Source organism: Bombus pyrosoma, linkage group LG4, assembly GCF_014825855.1.
Source record: "Bombus pyrosoma isolate SC7728 linkage group LG4, ASM1482585v1, whole genome shotgun sequence".
In the NCBI taxonomy this organism is placed as follows: domain Eukaryota; kingdom Metazoa; phylum Arthropoda; class Insecta; order Hymenoptera; family Apidae; genus Bombus; species Bombus pyrosoma.
The window spans coordinates 12,738,777-12,756,911 of NC_057773.1; the positions used below are offsets into that span (position 1 = coordinate 12,738,777).

Sequence of the window (18,135 nt, forward strand, 5' to 3'; positions counted from 1 at the left end):
GTTCATTACTCAATCGCTTCACAGTAACCATCGTTGAAATGGTCGAAGAAAAACGTTAGGAGATTCCCTTTTTGCATGACGAGAGACGCGAGATCCAATCGAAAAGGGATACAAATAGAACAAAAGGCGAGCTTCAATAAAAGTAGGAATAATAGACGAGATGGCCGACGACAAAATCTCGTCGTTTTTCGTGCCAGCAGCACGCAGTGATGTGGGTCAGTGTTTGCAGCGGTATTTCAAGGGGCAAGTTGAGCGAGAGAATATAAATTTTCCGTGGTTCATTTCATTCAACAGGGAGGCGGATATGAATGTTCGCGCGTTCGATTCAAATTGAAATGCCCGACGGACTTATACCTTTCATTCGCGAATCGCGTCTACAATGCCTACGATGAGCATAAATAATTACAGTGGTTTCAGGCGTATGCTATGAACTACGTTGGAAAAGCATGGTATTCGCCTGGTAAAACGTTTCTCTCGTTTACCTTCCTCTATTCTCGTTTCAACCAGCTATCAACTATGACCTTTTCTTTCGATTGTAACACTAATGTTAGAGGGTTTGAACCATTTTTGATAGAGAATGGCAGAAGATTCTCGCTAGTAATTTTGACAATCTTTTGAACGTTTAATTTTTTAAATTATAAGAATAGGAAATTAAAACTGACGTCAAAATGAATTCGATAACCTGTAACATTAATGTTATCTTATAATTAAAAAATCTCTAGTACCTTATATTTCTGCTATATGTAACAAACTCATAAAGATAATTTACTCTCTCTCTCTCTTTCTCTTTCTCTCCCTCTCTATCCCTTCCTTATAATTTTACTGCGATACTAACTTCAAATCACAACCATCCTTCCAAACAAGAACTTAAAATACACCCATAAGGTACAGCCCTGTCTATAAAATACACCCCCCAGTAAATGCCAAACCTGGTCGTAAAGATTATTGCTCAGGAGAACAAGAATCATATACAATGGCTTCGAACGTTTCCCAGAATCGTTCGCAAAACATAATGCATTGAAATGGCATCGTATACGTAACTATATGTACAGTTGTAGAGATGTATATCGAGAGGGGTCCAAGAGCGTCGCGACGCCGCCGGTCAAAGCACTTTGAAATCGCGTTCGACGAAGATAAGAACTCGCTCGAATTTGCTCGGCGAAGCACGAGCACGTGAAATTGGAAAGGAAAAGAGGAGGCGTCGCGACGTGGACGCGCAGCTTCCGCCCGTTTCCGCTTTCTGTCTTTCTGCACCTCTGTGGATCGAGTTCTCGTTGACGCCTCCCTTTCATCGCGTCTCTTACCCCCACGACCAGAGCGACGCTCTTGCACATGATTTCCCGGCGTCGCTTTTCTTCGACACTCGAACCGAATGGAACTGTCACCCCGTTTTTCAGGTGGACATCACCGAGCTGTGCCCATCGGCCACGGTCCTGGCACAGCAATTGACCCACGTGGAACTCGAGAGGCTCTCGTATATCGGCCCAGAAGAATTCGTCCAAGCCTTTGCCAAGGTTTGTACACCTGCCTCTTCCATTTGTCACGTCCGTTTAATAGTACGTTCTTTTTCTCCTCTATTTCTCTTTTCATTTATCGATGTTTTTTAATATCATTGAAAATATATTTTACATATAGCAATTTTAGGTAGAAGCAAAGATAATGAAAGCTCGATTATCAGAACACTGATTAATGCAATAGCTAATTATCGGGACATCGATAAATAGAACATTCGGAAACGGTATTTTATAAAAATATCGATGCACATGTATCGTAATTAGTTCGGATGTAATCGAGGTTCTATGCTAATGAATATACTTACTATATTAATAAATAATCGTTTTAATTAATAAGTCGAAAGAAGAAATTTCATATTAATTGTGGATATTGATTTTTCCTATAAACAGGAATCTCCTCACTTGGAAACATCCTTTAAGGACATGAAGAAAACACGCAATCTGGAATCGTACGTCCAATGGTTTAATAGACTGAGCTATTTCGTCGCGACTGAAGTATGCAAGGTAAATTAAATATATGTTGCTTAATTATTATAATTACTTAATAAATATCGCATAGATTCGCTTTAGCAAAAAAATATGTACATGTACTGCGTAAAAAGCAATCTGTTTGATATAAAGTGATTTTAGAAAAGAAATTTTTCCATCAAAAGTGACATAATCAAAATATATTATTCCTTTTCTTCGCAATATAAATTTCGTGATTCGATTTCACAAAATACGATATTTCATTAAAAAAGTTGGACTGTTTTGTAGCATGCAAAAAAGAAGCAGCGCGTTCGTGTGGTTGAATATTGGATCGAAACCGCCCGTGAATGCTTCAACATCGGCAATTTCAATTCCCTAATGGCGATCATCGCTGGCTTGAACATGTCACCCATATCTCGCCTGAAGAAAACGGTGAGTTGTACTCGTATTTGACGTCATTTTAAATACATTACAGTGTTAATGAAGTTTCAGAATGTTTTGCATAACGCGACAGATGCGCAATCAAATATTAAAAACAAGTTTAGATACTTTCGTTCGCTGTAAATAAATTATAAAATAGTGGAAAAAAGGATAGAATTTTGCTATGTTATTAAACGTATTTGCTTCACGTAGTATTATTTCGCACGAAACGTGAATAAAAGTCACTCTACGTATTCGCAATCTCTGTTGGAAGCAAGAAAACGAAATCACAGGGAGAACAGTCAATCATACGTCATAAAAGTCATGGACAAACGAAGTGATCGACTGCAATGCCTTAAATAAAAGATATTGGAGTTAAAATGATCGATGGCAGGACTCGACAGGGACACTTTTACGACGGCTCCCTTCCTGTTTCGTTCTTTATCGGAACGACGTTGATGATGTCCAGTCGGGAAAGCATTGATGTCTCGTCGGATTGATCTACGCTCGTTTTCCCTTCGATGTAGAATGTGTACGCAGCAATGAGCGGTTTGTAATCCTCGTAAATCGAGCGTGGCGCCACGACGACCAACGTTAACCGTGACGAATCGCTGAAAATCGAATTTTCACATCGCCGAGCGAAAAGCAGCTTCGAAAACGAAGAACGTTTCCGCGCAGAAAATGAGGAAAAAGCGAGAATGGAAATGGATGGGCGCATAGCTGTTTTAATTGAATTTTTGCGTCACTGTTTTTCGAGTCCGATTGAAATTTACATGTGCATCGAGTTAATTAGAAAGCATTGGGAACTGTGATTTTTAATTGGGCCAGTTCCTTCTTCGCGACTGAACGTTCGCATTTTTATACGATTCTATTTAAATAAGCAAAATTCGAAGAAAAATTTAAATTTCTGGCAGATTCGTTTTCATTCGTATTGGAATTTAATTGTTCTTTGAGACTTTTTTCTTCTTCTTGTAATTTGTTTCATGATGATAGTCTGTCAGTGTGGCTCAGTGTATGGATTAATTGAGATTAATTAGTCAAGAGAATAATTAAATGTTGTGTTTGCTGTTTGTCTTGATCGGGAAGCAAGCCACGGTTTATTTTTATTTTAAAATGAAAAATTCCTTGTCCAGGATTTATTTCTTCTTCTTCGTGTTAAATCTTTTTTATAGCAGGCACGTCAAATGATATTTTCTCAGAACAAATTACTAGAAACATTTGCGATGAAGAATTTTATCGATCACACAAAATTCATCGTTGCCAAGATGAAACTGAACTCGCAACAAAATTGTCACACAGTTTCCATAAAATTTCCGATCATGAAACATTGATCGGACCATTTTTCTGGTAAAACGAAGGGAAATACATTTCAATCAAAGACGAACGAAATTCGCGCATACTCGAAGAAAACAAAGAATTCAACAAAGTTAAACAAAGAGCTACTGTAACGCGAATTTATTGGAATACAGAGAAAAAGTAGGACATCGCATTCCGATCCATGACTCTGGCGAAATAATCGAATCGCGTGTTGCTTGCAGCGATTGCGTTTCCACGGGAGGAAATGAGGAAATAAAAAAGAAAGGAAGAAAAGGAGGTAGAAGGGCGGAAATACAGGAAGAGAAGTCGATACATATCGCGCGACTTGCTGTCAGTCTTTCACGATATTACTTCCTGAAGCGAGGACGACTTCTTTCGTTGTCCTGTTCTTCTTTCGCAATGAAATCCTGCTCGAAATGAAAAGACTGCGCTTCCGAAAGAAAATATAATAGACCCTTCGATCGCTGCAACGTGTATTTATCGGACAATTATTTGAAAGAATTCCCTTAAAATATATAACAGAAAATGATATATTTCTTAAATGATTCGAAAGGAGACTCTGTTTGATATTAAATTGTCTTATAATTTCACGGTTTTATAGTTTTGTTCGTGCGGATATAAAACCAATATATGTGATATAGAAATGAAGATGCAATGTCATTTTAAGCGATTGAACATTTTCTACGCAACGTTAAATGAATATTTTTAGCAAAAACTAAGCAGCTTAATTCCTTTCATTTGAACTTTTGATGAATACCTAAAATTAAAATCAATCTTGCTCGAAGATAAACAAGTTTCGGTACATTAGGATGAAACAATAAATTTAACGATGTTATATAGACACAGGAACAGATTGGCTATAAATGGAGAATCCACTTTTCGAGGACGGGCAAAATAACTCGAAGAAGGTTAAAAATAACGGTAACAGCCTCGTAACGAAGGTATTAACAGAGATTTTCTGGATATTGTATCGACGATGCGATTTAAATGGAAATATTTTCCTCGCCGATGAAAAACGCAATCCCATCTCTAGATTGGATTTAAACGGTTGGGCGATGCGCAAAAATGGAATGGCCATTATGATAAATAAAATTAAATTTCTTTCTTTTTTTTTGCCCCCACTCTTAAATTCGCGGCTGCGTTTCACGTCACCAAGGTACATACATAGAAATGTTCATAAATATCCTAGCTTACTGCGCTGTTTTGCAATAAAAAGTCAACACGACGAATGTATATCCTCGCAAATGAATATACGCGACACTGTGACGTAATTAACACGTCAAGTTATGGTTATCTGGCTTCCACGGAGCTTGCATTTCTCTGGCGTTTGAAGAATAAAAGAAGAATTAAAGGCTGAATTAAAGAAATAGTAACGGGGAATAAGGCCAACTAATAACGAGTTTTAATGAAATACAAAATAATATTAAAGTAGAATATTATGAAGCGGTTCGTAAATAATACAATTTTTGCTACACTGTAAAATAAATCGCTTGTATTTTTGTTTTAGGATTTTTAATATTCGTTGACTTTTTATAATAGATACGTAGATTTTTGTATTTGCCTTTTAACACTGTGGATATTGTTGTCCTATATATTATAATTTATAGTGCAATGTTAATCCCCCCCCCCCAAAAAAAGGAATCATATCAACTGTAGAAAATCATTGATTCTGCATATGGACATAATAAATTCCACATTTATCCCACATACAAAATCAATCGTCGTCAAAACCTACTTAAAAAATCTTCAGAAAAATACCAACCATCTATCAGAAACAAAATTATTATCTCGAAAAATTCAACAGGATAAACCTCATGTATATCGTATGCAGAATCAACCATCGTCAGAAACTTATTACGAAACTTCTAAAACACTCAAGGACCTAGCAAAAAGCAAACCTCCTGTTCCTCGCCAAAAATCAACAATTTTAATTCAAATTACCAGTATCTCTCTTTCTCTCTCCCTCTCTTCTTTGTACACGGAACGCTTGTTTCACGACAATAAAAAACCGATAATAAAATGCAGGCGCGCATTAGACAATTTTATTTCTGAGAACGAGCGCGACAGTTTCTGACAAATCGACGAACGTGTACGACTTTATCGTCGGGACCGGATGAATTGCGAGGCGGAACGAGGATACCATTAAACCCATATTTGTTTTTTTTTTTTTTTTTTTTGTCGTTTTTAATTACGAGACCGGACCGGTGTACTCTGCGGACATATCCCTCCGGCTCTATTCGACGCGAACTGCTATTCAGGGTTCATTTGGTTCAGCCAGCTGATTTATACAGGCCGCGCTTAAAATAATTGCTGGAACTATCAGCGGCCAGCCGGCGTGGCACCGCTTCGTAATTTTCGTTAATGAAAATTTAACGCTTCTGTTCGGTCACGCTCGCGCGTTGTTTTCCCCTCTCCTGACCCACCTCACTCGCTATATCTCGTACATACGAACATCAACGGACGTTCGCGAAAAACATGCCACCGAATTTTTTGTGGATCGTTTGACTGATCGACTGGTTGAACGAATTTGTAGAGAAAGGAGTCGATACCATAAATGGAATTATCAGCTTGAATTATTTTGACAGACTTGGAGAGTTTCTTATTTTTGTTACTATGAAAATATGGAAAGGTTTTTGGTAAATAGCGGACTGAAAATCGTAGTGACGTAGGTCAAGAGTTTGAGAGTTTGAATGCAGTTACGAGTGTTTCAGCTTTCAGAAGTATTATTCCTCTAGTCCCATAATTAATTAAGTTATGACGTTATGCGTAATGCGTTTTAATTTACATGAGCATACGAAATTTAATAATTATAAGTACACATCACGGGGAGTTGTAATGTTAGTTTAATGGATTTTAGAGCGAGTCCAAAAAATTACAGTTTCTAAAACGAATATTTCAAAATGCCATTGATTAATTTCGCGAATAAAGGTTAAGGCTATCAAAGGGCTTCTACTCGTTTCCAAAAGATATATTGTACGTAATATGAAGCCATATTTCCTGAAGTAAAAAGTTATTAATCACTGTGATCAATGAAAATTAAGTTTACATTGTGAGATAACAGTTAAAGAATGTTAATCCGGACTTTAACACAAGTAGAAATATTTGCAAAAAGTATTTGTACACCATCGCATTTATTATAGCATTTATATACTAATTAATCAGATCCGCGCACGTATATTAGATTTAGTAGTAATTTCCTACTACTAAAATCAAATCTATATAAAATCTAACAAAAGAAAAAAAAAAAGGAAAGGAAAATCGCCTCGTAAGAAAATAAGGGTAGGCGCAAATAGCTTTAGTAGCCAACGCACTTGTCTTCAAACATCTTAAATATCTTTAACAATCTCGAACCTTCGAAGGAGCTACAAAATAGCCTATCTAAAATCTTCCACTCGTTCGTCTCTCTTCATCTCGACACCATCGTCTCAGAGGAAGACCGAACATTCTCACAATCAAGCTACCTCCCTGCAATCTCCACCTAAAATCTTCTATCGCCCATCCCACTGTCTGAAATCTCCCAGCAAATCCAAAAATCGATCTCACCTCGAAGAATCTATCCCCGAACGTAAGAGCTCGATGGCTCAGCGCCGTCAACAACCCCCAACCCCCTGCAGCATCCTCCATTTAGCCTGTAGGAGGATATTCTCTTTGCTCGTTCGAGCAACTTCCAAGTTCCGCGAGTTTCGCTTAGAAAGTCAGCGCGGAAAACTCGAAGGCAAGGATCCCCGGTGGCACTGAGGCACCGGCGTTCGTTCGAGAGAAGCCACCGATACGGCGACGTCGACGGAAGATGAACGATACCACCCCCGATGCTGGCTTAATTTACCACGGAGATAATCTGCGAGTGACGTTTCCTTCTTCCGCGGTGAAAGGAAGCTTCTGGCTTGCCTTTCGTCCCCTCAAAAAGCTAATTACGTTCGGTCGTTACGATCCAACCAACACAGATACCACCCACCCCCGTAGCCTCTATTCGCGTTCATTATCACGAGGGTAAGAAAGTTTCGAGCGTTGGTCGATGCTGTTCGAAAATCTTCGACGGTAGTTACCAAATGAAAACGCGTTGGCGACGAGAAATAAGTTTCCACGCGGGGGTGACTTTGATATTAGGTGGTTAATCTTCGATCAATTGGAATAAATTAGGTTGGTGAGAAATTGTCGTCTGTGACAAAGAGTGTAGGAAATGAACGTAGGAATTATTAAAACTGATTGATGCTGACGAATAAACATTGTGGCTATTGCAGATAATTTTACATTCTTAACAATGCAAGTGAGAAAATGGAATTTATACAGGAATAATATCTACTTTCACGTCTAGCTTCTTTAGAAAAATTAAATTTCAAATTTAATTAGCTATATTAATTGCCACGTTTCTATGAAATGCTGCAGTACGCATAGTATGGTCATTTGCTTAAATAATACATTTAATTTATTTAATATTGTAATCAATAATAAATTATAATAACGTAATATCATAATTAATAACTAATTTAATTTATTTGTGTATTAACTGCCACGTTTCTACATGATGTAATATGTAATCGTTTATTTAATTAAGTTCGTTCTGTAATTGACTTCTGTACCTTAAAAATCAATTTAAGAGATTATACGCGTTGTTATACTGGAAATAAAGGAACAGCGGGAAAAATGTAGTATCTGATGAATTTAAACGAATGCAAATAAGGGGTAAAAGTTCGAAGAAGAATCCCTGGAGTTAGGAAAAGCGTCTGGTACGATTGGATGAATTTTAAGAAAAATTTGCCTCGATTCTTGTACGCAGTTAGGAGAGAAAAATTCGATCGAAACTTTGTTTTTCATGGTTATTTTGAACTTGTCTGTCGGCCGGAAGTTTCCTTTTTTTCCTCAAGGCGGTTTATAAAATTCCCAACGTCGGCTTAAGTTCAACTAATGCATATTTAATATCCAGCCGTACTTCGTAACTTGGCCAACTTTAGGAAACTTAATTACGCTTGATCGCGACGATTTTCCTCTCTCTCTGTAAGTGACTTCTTTTTACTGTTTCACGCGAATAATTTTCATCCGGAACAGCACGAAATTTATTGGTTTCGCTACGTGAAAAAAGGTCCAACCTTTTAATTAAAAAATATCGACTTTGAGTAACACGAAACTCTCTCTCGCTCTCGAATCGAGAGTGATACAAGATCCAAATGAAACGAAATTAAATGATTTATTTGCGTTACCGACATCGTACGATCAATTCGAAAAAAGGGACGAACATAAAGAAAAAAGAATGTTACAAATAATGCACTTTTTAAAAAGTTATATACAAATTTTTTAATTGAAAAATATGTATAGCTTTCAAGATTGAAACACGTTATTATACATTCTCGTAACTTTACCACTGCATATGCATTATTCTTCATAAAGCAACTCATAATTCATTCATAACACCGTAATGAACTAAAGACATTCTAGGTAATATGATACTTTCTCATACGTCTTATAGATCAAGCGCATAAATAAAGTGATAGATGGCATGCTATTTTAGAATTAATGAATCGTATTTTGTGTAATGAAGCGAAAATAATAATATTACAAAAGAGAAATGGGCATAAAGGTATCACATTTCACAAAGGATTTGAAAGGAGTGGCAACAATGGAATTTCGAATTGAACAAAATTCATCGTTTTACTGTAAGCTATGTACGACTCTATAACCAATTATAGAGATTGGTGCGACCATAAAACAATCAATTTAAAAAAGTAAAAGAACAAAAATAAAAATTCTCATCGTGGACATCACCCGTGTTTAGCCTGTTAAATTTCTGTCAGATTAAGCTGCAAACCCTTGACTTCCTTTCGTTATATCGCACAATCTCTTCTTTGCGCTACTTCCCCTTCCTCTAAATTACAACCCGCCCTTATAAATAAACTCACAAACAAGCAAAATTAAAGCTGCGAAAGAATCAAAATTTCATCTGTATTTGTATCTTTCCTTCTCGAATGCCTTTATTTTCCGCAATACGATATCATTTCGCGTGCACTCCCGGCGGGGAAAAGTTCTCAAAATCCAGAATGGCCACGTCTTCGTGTGCATTTGCAGTTTTGTCTAATTAGAATTGCCGATTTTCGAGCGGAGAGGCGAGAGCCAGCTTCTCATTTCTTTGCCGGCTGTCTCGCGGGATCACCGAGCTGAAAGCAGATTCCGCGCGTCTACCCTCCCCTTTCAACCGCCCATTTTCCAACCCTCCGTTTCCCATCCAGTTTCAATTTACCGGATCCGCCAGGAGTCTGCCGATTCTTAGTGTTTTTTCCTCGAGAGCGGCAAGAGCATTTCCCGACAAATCGAATCGAGTCGCGGCGAAGAAAAATGGCCTCCGCGGCGAGTAGGAAAACCCTTTCTCGTTCTCGGGATGCGGCGGGTTGCTTCCTCGATCCTTCAAGAATTTAGTCTCTCCGTGGAAGATGGAGTTCTTCCGCCACTCGAAGATCCGACGCATTTCCGACCAGAACCTGAAATCTTCTGTCTGAGATAACGTTCGATGTATCATTCCCCTTCGTTAATAATTCTTGAAAATATTGGAGAAACGCTGGATTCTTGATGGATGGATAGACGAATGGATGAATGGATGGATGGATGGATGGATGGATGGATGGATGGATGGATGGGTGGATGGGTGGATGGATGAAAGATCATTCTGGTTCAATGTTCCTTGTTATCTAAATAGATCTGTTTAGGTTGTTCTAAGTGTATGATTTGTAGACTATTTACATACTGATTAATTAGGTGTAAGTTTATTAAATTTCGTATCATTTAGGAATACTATCGAAAATACATTTAAAATGTACTTTAACGCCATGAAAAATATATCTTAAATAATTTCTAAAAAAGTATATATTTAGTACTTGAATATTGTGAAAATGAAATATCGAAACTGATAACAGAATCGTTTCGTTGGAAAATGAATTGGGGAAGTACGTGTAGCCTGTATAGAAAATTTGGAGATGCAAAATGCATAGAAAGTGCTGTTGACAGTAATTTCCAGGTATACTTGTATCTTTTTTGGTTAAAACTTAAACAACTTCTACAACGTTGTGTCTTATAACGCGGAATACATTTTACTTACATGTGCAACAAGCGTCTGTTTTCAAAAACTTTTTATCTCGACGATACAATAATTTTGCACTTTGAAAACTTGCGGCTTAAGTAAAATTGCTTTGGAAAACTTACATAAACTTAGACTTCCGCCATGTAGGTTACTATCGATCCTATCTAAATATTAAGATAGTTAGAAGCTAGAGCAAAGAAAATACGAACAAGCTGTACATTCGAGAATTTTAGAAACTTCGATGTTATGAAACATACCACACTGTAAAACTGTAAAACTGTAGAAAAGTTATTTATGATTATTGTAGTTCGGAAACTCCAAAGACAAATCGTCAACTTACTTGATTTTCACGAAAAAAAATATTACTCGCGTGAATATTTCAGATTTCGTTGGAATTCGACAATACGCATTTCACTACACTCCAAGTTCACAGAAGCCTGTGTTTAATAAAACGACAAACGTCGCGAAATTCAACTCTGTGCAAATTCAAAAAATAATATTCACGCATACGATAAAATAATATCTTTCATAATTACAATTCGGAATATCGATGTGCCATAGAAATTGTTTTTAACTATTTCTATCTTTATATTATACTATCACTTCTCATCATTGCATTCGTTAACGCTTTAGGAAAGTGGAATCTTCGCAATGTACGTCAATACATCAATTTCATAGCAGAAGAAGAATAAGAAGAGAAAATATAGGAAAACACTGTGCTGTCAACGTGATATGACACGACGTGATGACGATCCTGTTCGATTTATCCTAAATCGACGCAATGGTGCTTAATTGGCCGGACCAAAAATTCCAGGGCTAAACGAAAATTCAGTTTAATTAATACGAATTAACGTGTAGCCGACGCACAACGACGATGAACGGTGAAATAGTTTCCGGTAAATTAATTCAAGCCAGTGTCGGGAATGTGTCCGCCGCGCGTTTCACGGCGAGTCCCATTTTACTCCGCGATTCAACGTCAATTAAGTTTGGTTCTGCGCGATTTTCGATGATCTGATTAGCGTACGTTGTAATATTCAGCATTTTTCACATGTTAATAACTGTGAATATCTTGGAATGCTTGGATTTTGCATAGTTGGATTGAGCCAATGAACAAACCAAAGATCAAAGGAGAAAAATGTGATGCGTATATTTTTATCAATTCTCCGATTCTAATGTCGTTTTATAAATAGTATTTTAATACAACATAACTGAAAATGAAAATCACTTGGTGGTTCAAAGACGTGAATCTTTCAAAAACAGCTGATAACAAGAGACAATGATATAAATATTAAGATACGTGCTATTTTAATGTCGTCGATATTCTAACACAATGACGAGCGATATTTAAAAAATGTTGGAGAGTATGAAGAAACACATGTTTATTTCTTGTATCTAATACTATAAAATTTCATCAACGAAAGTTGAGTTGCCTTCTAGAAACTCGGAAAACTTGAACGAGAGATACGTATATACCCATACTAACAAAAAGAAAAAAGAAAAAATGCAGGGTAATTGGAAAAGATGTAATTTGTTAATTAGTTGTTATAATTTAAAAAAATAGAATTTATACAGTTTAATAAATATGGATAGTGCCTTCACGTTCTACCAAAGCTTAACTAATTTCAATAATATTATACCGCTATACTACTAGTATAATGCCGATACGGATTCCCTTTTTAATTTCGAAGTAATAGAATATCATAGCGTGTTTGTGTGTGACGTTCACGCTTTCGACAGTTTATATTCCGGCGTCAAATTAATTATCTTGGTTTACTCGTTTTGTACTCGATAGTAATGCCATGGTTTAATTCGTTCGCTTTAAATGGAAATCCAATTGATCGTTTTTGCGCTTGCCCTTCCCGCTATTGTATACGTTGCAATCATTTCTTTTTTCGATTATCCTGAAATTTGTTCGATGTTCAATTAATATCCTCGAAATGTTTTACTCGTTGTACTTTGCTAGAAAGACATTCATTGCAACTGAATAAATATAATCGAAGATTACTGGGCAAATATGATAAGCTCGTTTTTCTTGGTTTTCTGGGCTTAATATCGTTTTATAATTTGGTAATAATAAAACAACAACAAACAATTACATTAACAAGTTAACAAGAACATATAGAGGAAAGTTAGTTCGATAATAATGTAAACTTTCTACTTAGAAAGTTCTCTTGCCTACTAGATGATAGGACGGTTGTCTCGCGCCGGAAAATTGCTGCCGTCTTATGTATATCAAAGAGGAAGGATAGACAAAGGAAGATAAAGAAAGGATAGAAACGGAGAATAGGAAGAGAAAGCGAAAATTTAGAAAGTTTGTAACTGGGTCTGCCAAATGTGTAATAACAAGAGTAACCAGACACGAGCGAACCCAGAGAAAAAATTCAGAGAAAGGATAGGTAGGAAGTATTTAGAAAAAAAAAGAAAAGAAAAAGTTAGGAAGAGTTTTCTATTTTTTGACAAGGACATGGTAACAAGATAAAATGAAGATAACGTGGTACAAAGCTGCATACCTTTAAAAATAGCTGAAAAATTGGCGAAGTTTTATAGAAGTCAAAGGTATAATTATTTAGACAAATACTATTTGAGTATCTTTGATAATGATATATTAGGACGAATAATATTTTTAAAATTATGAAAAGGATACAAAACATTTTAATAATATGAGATTGATCAACAACGTAATGAATTTTTAGACTGTTTTCCTGTAAAAAAAGAAAATCACTGTAAACTCAACTTTAACAAAACACAGCTAAGACCATTACACAATTTCCACGCACATCGGGAGGGTGAAGGAAGACCGTGAAAGGAAACAAAGGACAAAGAAGCAAGTACATTTGCATCGCGATCATAAAGAGGTCAGATTGAAGCCAGGCAACTCACGGAGCAGGTAAAACCAGCGAGGTTAAAGATGACTTCAAAGGCGAACAAATTGGAGAAAGCTTGGGAAAGAGAGAAGATACCAGAAAATTAGAGAGAAAGATACAAAGGAGGGGAAAAGGTTGAAGCGAGTGGTTTAGAGAAACGAAAAGGAAGAGAGTAGGTCAAATGCATGCAGGGATGAAAAGGAAAAGGGAGGCAAAGGGGCGAGAAGCGCGGAAAGAAATCAAAGGGATAAGGAGGAAGAACAAAGGTAGGGAACGAGATCAGGAAGCGAAGGTAACTATTTGACCGTGCAAACGGTGGATAGAATTCGATATATATTGGAATGAGAAAAGGGTATCGGGTTAAAGGCAATGGGATCAGTTCGATTGCATTGTATCTAGACGGTCGAGTCAGATACACTTATTGTCTGTCGTGAACACGTTCTATTCGTGCTTCTCTCTGCCTCGTGTGCACGCGCGATATCGTATACACTTGCGTGTAAAAAAAAATCGATCGAAAAGTAAACAGATCCAACAAACAATAGGAAGGATGAATCGATTGAAAAATATTATCGATTTTCTCGCGGCGACTTTACGATTGGTTTTTGGTATATCTTGTATGTACATGTGTGGTCAATTTTTATCTTACATGGTCAAGTTTTTGGAATATCTATAGACTGCGGATTTTTATACATATATGGAAAGTTCGTCGTTAGGACTAACTAACAATTAGAATGCAAAACCTCAGTGACGAAATACCGAAGAAATGAAGAAGTATGTATATGGTAATATGTATATAATTACATTATACTATATATAATATACAATATGTATATTAAAATATAATTATCTCTAGTTCTTCTGTTGAATGTACTTATAGACATTAAATGAAACAAATACTTAGAAATGTTTTGAAATATCTTAAAAAAATAATATTTTTATAGTTGATTTGACATTATCTATGTCTTTAGAGATTATACTGAAATCAAAGAAAGTCTACATATATATAAATATATCTTGGTACGATATTGATCAAGACATTAAAACATAAATTATTATTTACAATTATAACGACCATATTAAAATTTAAAACGTAATATCGACATGCTATGATGTAAGCAGGAATAAATACATTTTCCCAACTAAATATTCAACCAGATCGAATTCCAAATAACGAGCAGAAAGCAAGTTACGTATCTACAAGATTTGTACGACCAGGAACCCGATACATATAGAGAAACTTCATCCAGTTGAACTTTGCTAAACGACTTAGCAAACGTTCTCTGCTAACGGTGACACGAAATTATTTTCTGTTACAGTGGTCAAAGGTGCAGCTGGCGAAATTCTCGATTCTTGAGCATCAAATGGATCCGAGCAGCAACTTTAGCAGCTATCGCAGCACCCTGAAAGCAGCGATGTGGCGTAGCGCCGGCGCTACGGACGAACGACAGAGGATCGTCGTACCCTTCTTTAGTTTGCTGGTCAAGGATCTCTATTTCCTGAATGAGGGATGCAGCAACAAGTGAGTAAAAACCTTGGACTCTAGTATTGATTATTTAAAAGCAGTCGAGGAAATTTCTGGTTTCATCAAAGTTTCAGAGATTCGTTCTGATTTCCGATCCTTAAGTAATTACGATTTCGATCTCGAAACAGAAACGATCAGCTTCAGTGCTGTCTATATGATAATTTAACAGGGTCAAAGACTTGCCAACAAAAATCATCAAACCCATAAACAATTGTATACATTTTATAAAGGCACCATCTCAAATTATAATACACTTTCAATAGAAACAACAGAAGAGCAAGAAAAGATAGTAAACCTTTTGTAAATCAGATAAAAGAAGGAATATTCAAACAAATCCACTTCAAAAAATGTCATTGAGCGATTAAGTGGTAGCAAAAGATCTTCATTACAAAGAATTAACGGTTCTAACGTCGCTCGCAATTGCTTATAATTTAAAATACAATTATGGTAACGTACAATTTAATATAAAATTATACAGAATTTAATACTCAATTTAAACATTGATTAAAATTATCAAAGTACAATCTACGAATCCTTAATTGTAACTCGATTTTCATTTAAACCCCATTCTTCCCCCTACGGCCCTTAAATTTCAGTTTCAATTATAATCCCCTTTGACCAACGATTTTATAATTTCGCGTTTCCACACAGCAATATAAAAACTATCCTGAAAATCGTACCAGGTGGAATATTTATAAGGTAATTTAAGTTGGCGATTGGCATGGATGCTGAACGTAAGCTGAGCGTTGAAACGCGATCGCCGATTTCCTGCCGGGGGCCAATACGAACTTTTTGCCGAGTTCTTTTCGTTTGAAGGTTCGATAATTTTGTTCCTGCGGAGGCGATACGTTGACAGGAAGCTCGTTTTCTCGCGAGGTGCCCAACCTTTCGGTTCTTTTTGTCGGCCGTATTTATCACGACGACGAATGTGCCGTGCCATTTCCTTCGCTTTTCTCCGCGCGAGAAACGTCCCCTCCGTCTCCCGACGTCATCCCTTCTCCCAGCTGTACGTGTAAACTTATTAAACTTGTAATAGCAAAAGTTGTTTCCTCGTAGCTTGACTGGAAGTTGTTGAAAAGAAAACAGGAAGACTGAGGGAAAGAGGGATATGTACTAGAGAAAAGAACGGTACCCTTTCCTTTTCTAAATTTTCCTTTTCCTAAATTTTATTATAATTTAAAATACGCAAAGCGAATTTTCTCTTCTTACCAAGTGAAAGAGGCAGGTATTCAGTAACCGAGATATACCTGTACTATTTGATTAAATGCTGTGTATATTTAATCATCGTCAATATTTAACGTATGCCAAAGGCCCCCTAAGCGTCAAACGATCAATATATATTGTCAATACAATATTGAGAACTTTACACATTGATAATGATATTGATCGTCTGAACGCTAGTTAATACCACGATCAATCAAATTATGGAAATAAATAAAATAAACCAATACAATATACGGTCTGCAAATATTATATACAATATTTCGGAAGTTAATATTTTTCTTCGTTTTTTTAATAATCCGTTAAAATCGTTCATTTTCCATGCCATGTAAAGATTCTAATAATCTCGGTTCACGACGATCGTTTTTTGGGGTCAGCTCTGATTAATCATCACAATGATGGGCATCTGAGGTAGAACGTTTTTTCGTTCAAAAAGCTCATTACGCACGCGATAGCAAGGTGAAATGAAACCGTCTCTCGAAAGCGGCCACTGCGTAGCCACAAGAAGTTTCATTAGAAAAACAATTTCTATTCGAGCAGAGTGGTTCCACTACTTGAGACGATATTTACTGAATACCCGCGTGTATAATTCTGCCAGATACGCGACTGCACAAAAGTTGGGATTTAATGAATTTTTCACTTATATGCAGATCAACTACATACTCTTATATATATATGTAGGATTTTATATATTAAAGTGGGATTTTTTGTCAGTTTAAAAGTAGAAATGTCTCATATACATACACCTATACATGCACTTTCACCCAGAAGTATTCATCGAGCAGTATTCTTGCTGTTCTCTGTCGAATTAACTTTAAATTGTTTAAATAACAAGATTAAATAACTTAAGTCGTAACAATATACTCATATAACTTACGACTCATGACAATATCAGACAGTCATTATCTATATAACTTTTGCAAAAGAAAATAGTTTCCACAAGTTTTTTCTTATGTACATTGAATTAAAATTTTGCGAGTTAACGTTCTTATCAATTAATCATAAATTATCAGTAATCATATCGACTAATCATCATAATTTGGAATGTGAGTGGAAAAGTTTTAAAACGGATAAACTCAAACTTTTGGCTAGTGGTGTACACGTATACATGCGCATGCCCATACAACGTGTGTACATTAAAATCATAACGGCGTATATTATGCCCGGAATGGCGGACGCACGGTAGAAAATTCGCGGAAAATGCGAATTCGTGCAGACAGGCAACGTCCGAACAGTACGGGAACATTTCACTGAATCGCGCACAACAGATCGTCGCACAGAGACACGCTGGTACAAATCGCCTCAAGACGTATGTATACAGGATACAGATAAATGTCCACGTATTATGCATTTTGGCACTATCGCATAATACGTAGATGGAGAACTGTGGCTGATATTGGCTCAGAGAAATAACGGGACGCATTGTAATGGCTTCGAAACAGTGACACATGTGCGTGGTTATTCCAGCTTTCCTTCGATTTATGGACGATTGATTCGTATTTTATTTTGAAAGTTGTTTTATAAAAGAGACTAAAGCTTCTAACGTTACTATCATGTATTCTGTGTGCTTTGGTGCACGAATATTGTGACAGTTTTTTTATGTTAAGCCATAAAGTTATTGGGATTGAAATAAAAAATGGACTAACTTGATAGTTAGGTCGTTTTTCAATCAGAAAAATTTATTGCGCGAGATAGAGAATTAATAAATGGATAAATAATTTAATTAATTAATTTTACTCGGGT

At 36.4% G+C, this 18,135-nt stretch overlaps 1 protein-coding gene across 2 annotated transcripts in view; it reads left to right on the top strand.

The window, feature by feature from the left end:
- LOC122566773 overlaps positions 1-18,135 on the top strand; it is a 642,331-nt gene that overhangs the window by 610,324 nt on the left and 13,872 nt on the right. For both annotated transcript variants that reach the window (XM_043724480.1, XM_043724481.1), the window contains 4 exons: positions 1,398-1,514; positions 1,905-2,018; positions 2,271-2,414; positions 14,966-15,168. In XM_043724480.1, the coding sequence (XP_043580415.1) occupies positions 1,398-1,514; positions 1,905-2,018; positions 2,271-2,414; positions 14,966-15,168 (578 nt within the window). The remainder of the gene's footprint in view (positions 1-1,397; positions 1,515-1,904; positions 2,019-2,270; positions 2,415-14,965; positions 15,169-18,135) is intronic.